Raw genomic sequence first — 13,192 nt, forward strand, 5'->3', positions numbered from 1 at the left:
CAGACATGATCTCAGTGTCATCTGTCAAGATCAACATCCAGCCATGTCTGGACACCTGTTTTAAACTGCCACATAATTATCATATGAGACTTTTTAAGTTGTGGGCAAAAAAAAAGTGTTTTGTGAGGTCACTGTGAACTTTGACCTTTGTCCATCAAATTCTCATCAGTTCATCTTTGAGAAAAAGGATGGTTTGTTTTTTAACACCTGTTTACTCTTTTGTTTTATTCAAGTAAAATTAAAAAACAGAACAGACAAACAAACTACACACTAAAAACAGTTGGGTTAAAAAATAACCCAATTTTAACCCAACTACTGGTTCAAATAAGGACGAACCCCCTTTTTGGGTTATTTTAACCCAACAGGTTTGGTTATTCTTTTTTGACCCAACTTTTGGGTTGAATATTCAACCTAAGAGTTGGGTTATGCTAACTACAACGTTGGGTTATTTTTACACCTTTAACCCAACAAATGGGTTACTCACTGAAAAATAACCCAATTACCTGAACAACCCAGGAATTGGGTTAAATTCATAGCCTATAACCCTGATAATGAGTTACATTCCGGAAAAATAACCCAAAAATTTAACCCAACACCAATAACTCAGAAATTGGGTTACAGAGATAACCCAATATTTTTTAGTGTGTAATAAAGAAATGTAGATTTCCACTATGTTTGATTAAGTGAATCTCATTTTCTACAAAGGGACATGAAACTGTTCTTAATCAAATCCAAAGCCAAGCGTTGGAGGCTCTGAAGGTTTATTCTTTTTATTTGTCAGTGGGACTCACGGTGTTTTTGTGGCGACTGCTGTAAAAACCTGTTAAACTGTTTCTCCTTTGTGCAACACAGAACAGCTTCACTGTGGCCTTTTCAGGCAGGGGAGGGCAAACAAGGGATAATTAACCTGTCTGTTCCTGCTGTGCGCTCATTATCATACACTCCCGAGTCGACTCGAGTATTGATCACAGCTGGTGTCGCCTCATCTGGAGTTTGGCTTGATATTTCTGTGACATTTCAGACCCGAGAAACCTTTTTCCTTGTCTGAATAATGAACTTCCTTTTATTGTATTTTCACAAAGCCAGTAGCTCTTAGAAAGGGTAAAAATAAAGGATTAGTGTTTGCTTGCATGCATTCACCTGTGTTGTTGTGATGTGCTTTTACCACACTCTGTTTCTCTGTCCCTCATCCTCTCCTCTCGCTCTGTACTTAACACTATAACCAATTTCATCCCCTGTGCTCTCAGCAGTCTTATCTCACCTGCACACAATAACTCCAGACCGCAGGACATCTTTCATTTTGCTACCTCACACAATTAAAGCACGGGAAGAGTCTGGCAGCTCACGGAGATCAGCGAGGATTAAGAGATGTTCTGTCTCCACGTAACGGCCTATTACATCCTGCTGGATTTGACTGGTCATCGTTGTTTCTATACCTTTGTTTCGGGCCGGCGAGGGCTTCAACCATGGATCATTTCTCTCTGCTAATGGCTTGTTAGCGCCTTCTCATCTCATCTCTGGTAGCCTACCTGTGATGCCCTGTTATCCTGAGAGTCAGCAGACGCCTCGGCCTCTGCAGAAACTCTCTGGGTATCAGGTAAATTACAGCAGTCAGACGGAGAAAACACTTCCATCATCATCCATCACCTCCATCGCCCCCAATGACATTTCATCATGACTCACTCTCAGACGCTTTTTTTGCAGCATGAGGTGGACACTTTGCTTCACAATAACATTCAGCCTCATAGGTGATAAGAGTGGTGTGAACATCAAGAGTCTCTAAACGATTATATGAATTCAAAAGTCACAGCATCTGTCATGACGATCAACACCACAAACACATTAATGACACGCTGTAAAAACTCTCGATGAGCCTTTAACTTTCCCTCTGGCACCATCGTGTGGTCAAACCTGGTTCGACACTTTTATCACCAAACACCTGCAGAACCAGTTCACTTTTACAGTACAAGATGAGAGTCGCTGTGAGGGCAGAGGATGTTTTTATACCTGCATTGTCTTTTACACTGTAAAAACTCAAAATCTTTCCAAGAATATTTGTCTTATTTCTTGTCAAAATGTCTCAATTTTAGTCAAAACTCATCTCTTTCCACTTAAAACGAGACTCGTCACCTAGAAATGTACTTGTTTTTAGATCATTTTCACTTGTTGAAAGCAAATTTTCAATTGAATAAGTAGAAAAATCTGCCAGTGAAAGCAAGTTTTTTGTGCTTGTAATGAGAAAGAAAAACTTGCTCCACTGTCAGATTTTTCTACTCATTTGATGTGATGAGTCTTATTTTTAGTATAATTAGATTTGTTTTGACTAGAAATGACATTTTAACTAGAAATAAGACAAATATTCTTGGTAAGATGTTGAGTTTTTGCAGTGTAGTTTTATACGGTTTTAATTTGCTTTACTCTTTTTATCGTATGATGTAAAGCCCTTTAACCCTGTTTTGAAACGTGCTATGTAAATAATGTTTATTATTATATATTGTCTTAACCATGTGCAATATTACGGGGTAAGTTCTTACTCCAATATGTACAATATTGTAAATATTCTAAAACTGTCAACTTGTGTGTTGTAAGTCTATAAACTAAAGCTGTTCAGTGATGTTTTATTTTATAGTTTTCACTGTTGTGTGTTGTTTTACAGTCAGGATTAACAGATTATTTTTTGTTGTACTATTATACAACGATACAATTTATTGTAAATTCTCATTAGCAAAAATTTAGTAGTCTAATATGTGATGTTATGGATCTATGTCACCTATGAACTTCCTGTCTGTTCTAGTCACATGACACCGGCCTAATGACCATGTGAATATATAGACAATAAATATACAGACATAAATATTAACACAACAATATAAAAGAATCTACTGCTAAAAAAAAATAGATCAATTAAAATCTCAACAGTCACAACATTACACCTGCCAAACATTAGCATTGAGTCGATGCTGTGGAGAACTCACCACTTAACCCCCCCCCCCCCCCCCACCACCACCTCAGCCTCTCACCATGGCAACCAGTCAGATATCTATGCAGCAGAGAAAACAACAACAACAGCAGCAGCTTCTTTACATTCTGGTGGTTTAACGCCCTCTGACCTCACAGGAAGTTCAGGTCCTGTGCATTCGGGTGAAAAAACAACAACTGATCTGTTGGAATTTGTTGTAAATTCAGCTTTTTCTATAGTAAACAAGTGTATTATCGCTATAAAATAAAATCTGTTTGGTTTTCATAGCCTTATACTGTAATTTTTCTTTTATAAGGGTCTTGCTTTAGAGAGTGTCGCCATCTTGTGGCCTGAAGGGAAACTAGAATCTGAACGCTGGATGTCACGGTTTTACCAACATTTTACACACTGGACCTTTAAGATGACACATTTAATTTCTTGAACTTTTTATTGCACACAGATGATGATAAATATCTTGTCATGGTCACGGCTCAGATCTGCTCATATTACACACACATTTATATGATAAGAATTTGAATTCTCTAACTTCTTCCTGTGTATAGTGCAACAGGTGCAATTAGACTTCCAATACAGAGACTCAGTATGAAGGAAAATAACTGAAAACTTACATTATCACTTCATTTTTATTTGTCCCATGTACATTTTCAATTCATACATTACTGATAAAATGATAACAGATTACAATTTACACATTCCATACATGGAAAGTAGCCGGATGAAGAAAACGTATTATAAGGCTGTTATATATAGCCCATTTTTCCCAAACAGTTTGTCTCAATTAAGGGCTTCACATGGCATCATAACAACATCCAAGGAAAACAAGCAACTCAATTATGGCCAATAACTTCCCAGGAGAAATAAAGGTAACACTTTACAATAAGGGTCCTTGTCTTAATTAACATTAGTTAGTACTTTATTAAGCATTAATTAACTGTTTACAGATCATTATTTTATATTATTTAGGATTAGGAAACACATTAATTAATGTAGCCTATTAGTAAGCAGTTAATTCATGTTTACTACACGTTAATAAATTATTATGTAATAATAAAAGTTAATAATATATCTAACTAGTTATCATTATGTATGCATTACTCGGCATTAATTAACACATTAGTTTATATATTAAAGCAGAAGTAAGCGATCCGGTCGTTTTGGCTAATGCTGCATTCCAGGCAGGCTTTTGAAACCGTAAATTCAAGTCACGACTTACGACTTTGTAGCGTTCCAGCCAACCCACTCGTGTTTTTCCGACCTGTTTTACCTGTGAAAGTCACTATAACGGCCACTCGTAACTTCTGACCCGTGAACTCGTACCAGATTGAACTGGTACGACTTCACAGGTCGGAAAAACACGAGTTACGAGTTGCCTTGAACGCACCATAACAGTCCTCGTCCCTACGTCACCACATTCAGGCGCATCCCTTGGCTGCACATACAGAGAGGACTGCCCCTTTATGCCGTTCTCTCTCCTCATTGGATAAAACTTGTAGGATACGAGAAAAGTTTTCTCCTGGGCTCAGAGCAGAGCAGAGTGACTGACAGACCCGTGTTTCAGACCAAACACTCTATAGAAGTGATTGCTGTCGGAAGATACAACTATTTAAGACTTATATTAACACAAAAATATCGCTTACTTCTGCTTTAATGCTTAATAATGTACTAACTAACGTTAATTAAGGGACCCTTATTGTAGCCTACCTAAAGTGTTACCGAAATAAAATATGATTTTGATCATTATGATTTTCTGAAAACCACATCGGAGACAAATATTGATGTTGTTTAGTCACACACACACACACACACACACACACACACACACACACACACACACGCGCGCACACTCGGCTCCTCTGAAGTCACTCAGCAGTAGTTTTTTTTTGTCTCCCACATCGTTGTCCCAGTTATTTTAGAACTTTTATTTTGAAAAACTGAACTCCTGTCTCTCAGATAGTCCGTTAATCCGCCAGTCAGTGAATCAGTCAGTCAGTCCGTCTGTCTGTCCGTCGGTGGATGTGATGGAGCATCTGCAGCCCAACGCGTCGCTGCGCAGCGCCACAGCTCCTCTCCAAGCCTCAGCGCAGCAGCAGCAGCAGCAGCAGCAGCAGCAGCAGCAGCGGACCATGATGTGGCTGAGCGGCGTGGCCATCGCCTCGGTCTACGGGCTGATCAGCGCGCTGGGGCTGGTGGGAAACATCACGCTCATCAAGACGTTTTGTTCCGCCAAGTCGAGCCGCAACGTGCCCAACCTGTTCATGTCCAGCCTGGCGCTGGGCGACGTGCTGCTGCTGCTGACCTGCGCCCCGGTGGACGCCAGCCGGTACCTGTCCGAGGAGTGGCTGTTCGGCCGCGCGGGATGTAAGGTCATCCCCTTCATCCAGCTCACCTCGGTCGGAGTGTCCGTGTTCACACTCACCGCGCTCTCTGCGGACAGGTAGGACACTAGACTTCTTCTGTTTATTTATTTTATTTAACCAGGAATAATCCCATTGAGATTTGAGTTTGAGTTTATTTCGATCAGCAAAAAACAACAACAAATAAATAGAACCACAAAAAAACAGTTACACATCCCTCTAAGAGCAGGGCTGCATGGCTGATGGAAAGGGTCAGCAGGGCCGGCCCTAGGATTTTGGTGGCCCCCTAAACAAGGTTTTTGTTTGTGGCCCTGCACTCTAAGCGCAAACACCAAATCACTGCTTAAAACTGAATACAGACGTGTTTATGCCCTCTGAGGTTTGAGGCCATTTTCTTTTACATATTTTCTTAAATTTATCTTGTGTAACAATACTCAAGTGTTTTATGTCTAAATATTAGAACCTCCACTCTAAGCACACTGAGGCCAGTTTGTCCTAGAACACTGGAGAAAGAAATAAATTATTTCTTTAACCCGAATGCTGGAAATTTGAGGTCTGCTTTTTGAAAAATTTCAAATCCCTTGTGAAAACACTCCTTCAGTCATGAGAATGAACTGTTTTGGTGCTTGAAATAGGATCTGAATACAGTAATAGATAAGTGTAGAAAACAAGTCTAAAATGACATTTTGTCAGATTGCTTTTTGAGCACAAATGTTGTCATTCTGCCGTTCTATTTTCACCAAATGTCTCAAATGTGAGATAAAAGAAGCTGAATATTGACTTCACATTACATATAAAGCTCATAGCTGCACGTGCAGACCTCAGGATGTTTAAATGACTTGATGAACCCCGGTACCTTTCTGATCATGTGGCCCCCCACCTAACGGCTGTGGCCCTAAACAACCACATAGAGGGTTTATGCCAGAGGCCGGCCCTGAGGGTTAGGGCTGAAGCTACAAGCTGATAGATGCCCTAACCTTTACACCATACATGTAAATATATGTATATACAGTACCTTTACATAAACAAACAAGCATACATGTATGTGATCTACACACATATACACACACCTACATGTACATACTCAGCAAATACCAAGCAAAAAATAGACATTTAACATTTGTCAAATCATTCCTACCTACATTTAAATCATTCCCCACCTTCAAGACTGTATCTTTCCAAAATGAACATTTTTTACTTATTTTTAAATTGCAACAGATTTTTACTTTTTTTTTATCTCAGCAGTGAACTTGTTCCACAGCTTCACCCCACAGACAGATACACACACACATGCTTTTCAGAGTAGTGTGAACAATTGGTTGTTTAAAAAGAGATTCAGAATCTCTTTTGCAAGGGGGTCCTGCATGGCCAAGAAAGCAGCACAGCACATCAACAACATCAACAAAACAAACATAAAAACAGCTACAACAGTAACAGCAAACCACATCATTACATTATAATCACCAGCTGTGTTCAATAAGAGAACATGTGCATGCAGCAGTCAAACAGTCCTTGATCCTATAGCTTTAACATCTTCCATAGCTACTTGGGAGATAATCCAATTTAAGATGACTCTGTAATTTATACCATGCAGGACGAGGGTGCGAATGCTTTGAAGGCACTTTCCCCAAAGACAGTCTGCGTACGAGGAATAGTAGTATACATTATCAATCTATCGTGCCCAGGCCCGGCCCCTGGAATAAACCCTCTATGTGGTTGTTTAGGGCCACAGCCGTTAGGTGGGGGGCCACATGATCAGAAAGGTACCGGGGTTCATCAAGTCATTTAAACATCCTGAGGTCTGCACGTGCAGCTATGAGCTTTATATGTAATGTGAAGTCAATATTCAGCTTCTTTTATCTCACATTTGAGACATTTGGTGAAAATAGAACGGCAGAATGACAACATTTGTGCTCCAAAAGCAATCTTACAAAATGTCATTTTAGACTTGTTTTCTACACTTATCTATTACTGTATTCAGATCCTATTTCAAGCACCAAAACAGTTCATTCTCATGACTGAAGGAGTGTTTTCACAAGGGATTTGACATTTTTCAAAAAGCAGACCTCAAATTTCCAGCATTTGTCCTAAATGATTTCTTTCTACAGTGTTCTAGGACAAACTGGCCTCAGTGTGCTTACAGCGGAGGTTCTAATATTTAGACATAAAACACTTGAGTATTGTTACATCTGCAAGTATCTTAAAAAGATACATTTAAGAAAATATGTAAAAGTGGAGAAAATGGCCTCAAACCTCAGAGGGCATAAACACGTCTGTATTCAGTTTTAACCAGTGATTTGGTGTTTGTGCTTAGAGTGCAGGGCCACAAACAAAAACCTTGTTTAGGGGGCCACCAAAATCCTAGGGCCGGCCCTGATCGTGCCTGAGACTACAGCATTGTTATACAGTATTGGTCATCTTCATGTTGACAACCTGAACCAGAAGAAAAAGGACGTAAATTCTCCAAAACGTCCAGATGTTGTCCTGACCAAGCCACGTGGAGCCACGGACACGACAGATGTTTGTTTTGTTTTTTTTATCACTGAAATTTTAATAACCTGCAAATATTGAATCATGGATCGATCATGAGAGTAAAAAGCTGCTGCACGGACAGACAGACAGAGCTGTGGCGCCAGGCCAGAATCAATCATCACTTATTGGTTGTCAATGAACGACTTCAAACCTTTGACATTAAGATTCATTTAATCCATGTGGATGATAATTACATTTTTAAGACACATGTCAAACGCCTGCACCAAGTGTGTGTGTTTCAACTCTGCACTGAGTCGTCATTAACCGCTGTCACTTCCATCTTTCCTACTTTTTTTTTTTTTTACTGTGGCATCCTCTTGGTCTAAGAAACCTGATGAAAAGAAATGAGAAGGAAACAGAACTTTGAGTTTTAATTGACTTCATCCTCATCACAGCGAAGGTGCAAGATTTATATTACGTAAAGGACTAAAAAAAAGTCTGTCTCTATTTCTTCACACAGTCATTTTCTTTCTTTCTTTCATTTTCTTTTCTTTTTTTCAGCATCGGCTAATTGGTCAGTTCAAATAAAACTCTTCTACTAATCATGTGTGAACCATGTAAGTTCTGGTACACTATATTTTCTGCTGTACCTGCTGCACATACATATTGAATATATTTAAGGTTTGCAATGCATCACATAGTATATTACAAATGTGTAACTATAATGTATAAGTGCAGGTTATAAGTGTAAACTGTAAATGTGCACAGCTGCAACAAACTTGTGAATATCCTGTACTCAGATTTCATAATATACATTTGCAGTTATAATTTGAATGTTCTTTGAGAGTTACACAAGGTTAATGAGATAGATGCATGTATGTATGTATAAGTACAATTAATTATTAATTATAATTGCTAAAGTAATTAATTAATTAAATTTGTACAATATGAGCAAATAATTAGAGAAAGAACTCAAAAACTAGATCAGATTCAGATTCAAGAGGTGAAGAAGTGACAAACGTCACTGGCCATGCTTTTATTTTGAAAGTGGAAGTACAGGTCTAACAGGAAGGATGACCTTTCACTTCCAGGTCAACGTGAACAGGTGAGGTCTACTGCTCTCAGTTTGTCCTCTGGGGATTAATAATAATATAAGATGATATCTGGTTTAAACCAAAGCTCAGAACTTATTGCCAATTGAAAAATGTTTATTGTTCCCTATGTGACTTTGCCATTAGATAGATCCAAGAGATCTTTATGTGCCCAGTTGAGGGCTGGATTCTCCCTCTGGCAGTAGAAGTAGGAAGGTTTAACTCAGTACCTGAGGAGGGAAGACTACGCTCATTATGTAATTTAAATGTAATTGAGGATGAACTGCATTTTGTGTTTCATTGTCCTTTTTATTACGAAGCCAGAACAGGCAGTTTTTGTTTCAGAAAATGCAAAATGTGAAACCGGAGTTGTTTTGGGCTGATGATGATGATGATGATGAGGTAAAGTTGGAATGGTTCTTCAGAAAAGAAAAGAAGTCTTTACTATAGCTACTTTCATAAAAAGTGCCTGGTCAAAAAGAAAAAGTGAATTATTTATGTGAATTCCATGTGGTTTTTGTTTTTGTTTGGTTTTGTCTGTGCTCTGATGATTTTGTTTGGTGTCTAAATATGATGATAATGTGTCTTGTAAGCCCTTATAGGCTGGGCGCCTTAATTGGTGCACGACACGTGAATAAATATAAATTAATTCAATTCATTAATTCATTATAAGAAGTCCATATAGTTATATTAAGGTTTAAATACTACAATACCCATGAGTCTTTGTGGCTGCTGTCATGTCATGCAGAAGAGGCCACAAATATAAAACTAATTGTTCTTTGCAGTTGAACTCTTCCAGAATCTAAAAGTGAATTGAACCAGCAATTTAGTTAATTTCCCAAAATGCAACAGGGAGTTGTTATTTTGAATTATGGGTTATTTGAACTATCGGACACACACAGACACACACAGACACAGACACACACAGGCTTCAGATGTGTTTTTATAATCAGCTCCAACTGAACTTAACACTGTGCAGAATTACAAAAAAAACCCAATTAGTTTCAGCTTCACAGCTTCTCCGACTCCTCACAGTTCACGCCGCGAAAACTAAACTAAATCAAAAACAACAACTCCGGCATCGTGCTACAACTGCAGACACTGTGACATTTCTTTGTATTTTGGGATGTTGTACTGTATAGTTTCTGGTGGATCGGTTCAGCCACAGGAGTGACACAGTTGGAAGAAAGAAGGAGAAACCATTTGCACATGAGCTTGTTCCTGCTACAGTCAGTCTGCAGCTGTATTTCCCACTTAAAGGTGCTGACAGTTTTTTCCACATTACGAATTAATGAATGTGTGTGCGTGTGTGTGTGTGTGTGTGTGTGTGTGGGGGGGGTTAACTTTATTCAGTTGGATGAACTTCTCTGTCTATTATCAATCAATAAGTTTAATTGCGCAGCTGCAGCAGAAGGTTGGGCAGAGTTGATGCATTAGAAGTGAAGCAGCGTCTGAAGGAGTGAGTGTTGATGGGTTTTCACTTACATTCATTTCACTTCAATAATTCCAGCTGTGTCTCTCGGCTCTGCATAAACGCTTCAATCTTCTTAAAAAAAAAAAAGAAAGAAAGAAAATCAGTGTATTTGTCACAAGTGGGAGAAAATTACAAATGTTTTGCTTTTTGCACATCACCACCTTCTGTCACCTTCTCCAAAAACACCAGAGACAAACAACATCCCAGTGTAAACAGAGCAGCTCTCACAACACCATGATTGTTGTTATTATTTTTTTATGCACACCTTCAAATCGTTCTGTTTGCTTTTTAGATGCTGTTTCTCTATAGTTGCTCTATTTTTAGATGCACTGTCATTGTTAGTGACATTCAACAACATAACAACATAAACATCCTGTGCAGTGGCGTGCACAGGGGGGGTATGTCCCAAAATACAAATGCTTGCTAAAGTGCCCCCTGGGAGCCAAAACACGTGTTGAAACAGGCCAAATCTACGTTTTTTTAGTCTTAAGGTATCGATATTAAAACAGGCTAAATTGACGTTAAAAAAATTTTTTCGCTCCATGTCGCTACAGTCTCTCACTCTTGTCATTTTCTGAAACTTCGCAGCCCTGAAAGTGTCCTCTAGGAGCCACATCTAGGAGCCAAAACATGTGCTAAAGTGCCCTCTTCAGTGGCGAGGACGCGCTATTATGTGCCCTTTTTTTTCCTTTTCGCCCCTGCCCTTCAAAAAGTCTGTGCACGCCCCTGATCCTGTGTATTATAGAGTTTAGCTACACACGGGTAAAACTAATCCACTAATTCAATAGTAGGCTAACTGAGACCTTTATGGTTATTTTGGATGCTATAGGTATGACGCCACAACTGTGTTAGAGAAAAAGGACATTTGTAATATATATAGCTCTGGAAAAAATAAAGAGACCAAGTCCAACATGTTCTTAATAATCAGCTTCTCTACATGTATGGCAGCCATCGATTCCAGTGTCTATTGAACTCCAACACAAGCACACATCACTCTACTTAGCTGATCACTGAACCAAATCAGATTTAATGAGGAAGAAAGATTATAAATAAATGTTTTTTTTAAAACTGCTGCGATTACAAATTGGGATTATTCCACCAATGTTGATTTCTAAACTCTTTCTAAGTTTAAAAAGTAGTGTTGTGTTGTTTTAAAATGAACATGAACTTGTTTTCTTTGCATTATACAGTAAGGTCTGAAAACACCAGATTTTTTTTGTTATTTTGACCTGTTGCCATTTTCTGCAAATAAATAAATGCTCTAAATGACAATATTTTTATTTCCAATTTGGGAGAAATTTTGTCAGTAGGTTATAGAATGAAACAAAAGTGTTCATTTTACTCAAACACATAGCTATGAATAGTAAAACCAGAGGAACTGATCATTTTGAAGTGGTGTCTTTTTTTTTCCAGAGCTATCTGAAACATTTGGGGCCCAACACTGACCCCTGGGGGACGCCACAAGCAATGTACAAACATATATTTTGTTCACCTCATTTACTATTGAGTAGGTTCAGTGTTAAATTGAATTGAAGATTTGTGTAGTTTTTCTGCAATTCCCAAATTACATTATTTTTGTTTTGCTGAGATTTAATGATAACCAATTTATATCAAACCATGACATTAATTGGCTAATTTCTGAGTTAATGAGCTCTAATATACTACTTAAACATGACCTGAACAGAAGATACTTGTATCATCTGCAAACAAACAGGTTTAAAAACATCTTAAGTGTTACATATGGGGCCCAGCACCGACCCCTGGGGGACACCACAAGCAATCGCCAAACTTGTAGAGCAGCAATCTCCTAATCTGTCAAACTATTTCCATTTACCAAAGTAACTAATAACCCAGTTCGCAACGACCTGTCTGATACCATAAAGGTAATGTTTCTTTTTATTGCACATTTAGATTTAATATTAAATATATAGGCTAATCCTGTGTTCATATCCATAGAAGAGAAGTGGAGCAAAGTGCAACAGGTTTTCTATGTGGGAAGCTGTATTGGTATGTGTTGCATTGTTGTGTTGAAGATGTTATCCATTTATGACAACTTCTTCAAATAAATGTCCATGAATCAGCAGGTAAACAGTCGATGAAAGGAAAATAAAACACTTTAAAAGCAGAAGGTTTTCCTCAAGTTAAAACACTAGCCCAGTGATGAACAGGTTCGCCTGCAGCTCCAACAAACTGTCCTTCAATCAAATGTGTTTTATACAGACTAATTATAAACTACAGACAAGAGAAGAAAGATGAGGACTCTGTTTTAACAGGTTGAAATTAAATAAACTAGCATGGAAGTGAATAGGACAAGGACAACAGCAATTTACAGCCTTTTGTCAAAAACCTTTTTGTTGCTTTTGAACAGGATTAAACCTGACCACCAGCTTCTCATTCTCTGCTTTAGTTCCTCATAACTTCACCTGGTCTGATGCTTTTACCGCTTCATACTTAGATCAATGATAAGACAATGTTAAACTTGCTTTAGCTAGACGCTTGATTTTACTCAAATGGAAATCTCAAACTCCTCCTTCGCATACGGTTTGGATAAGAGAAATGCTTCATTTCGTCCGACTAGAAATTAAAGCTGTGACTTGTCAGATCTGGGACTGATCAACAGATTTCACCCCATTGCTTTAGCATTTTTACCGATATTATTCACACATCTTTACAATGCTATGTTATAGAGCTTATCTTGGTTGGTTTTGTTTTTGGGTCTTTTCTGTTTTTGTCTGCCACTTGCGTTCTTGTTTTATCTGAACCCGATTGACCAATGTTACTATAACGTTTATTTGTTCTATTTGAAAATATCATAGATATA

At 38.3% G+C, this 13,192-nt stretch overlaps 1 protein-coding gene across 1 annotated transcript in view; it reads left to right on the forward strand.

Annotated features, from left to right (window-relative positions):
* Window positions 1-4,998: 4,998 nt before the first annotated feature.
* LOC146989406 (gastrin-releasing peptide receptor-like) overlaps window positions 4,999-13,192 on the forward strand; it is a 13,693-nt gene continuing 5,499 nt past the window's right edge. The window contains exon 1 of the mRNA XM_085773006.1: window positions 4,999-5,414. Coding sequence (XP_085629132.1) covers window positions 4,999-5,414 — 416 coding nt within the window. The remainder of the gene's footprint in view (window positions 5,415-13,192) is intronic.

The sequence above is a fragment of the Trachurus japonicus genome, chromosome 3 (assembly GCF_045865225.1).
Source record: "Trachurus japonicus isolate A0001 chromosome 3, Traja_1.0".
Lineage (NCBI taxonomy): Eukaryota > Metazoa > Chordata > Actinopteri > Carangiformes > Carangidae > Trachurus > Trachurus japonicus.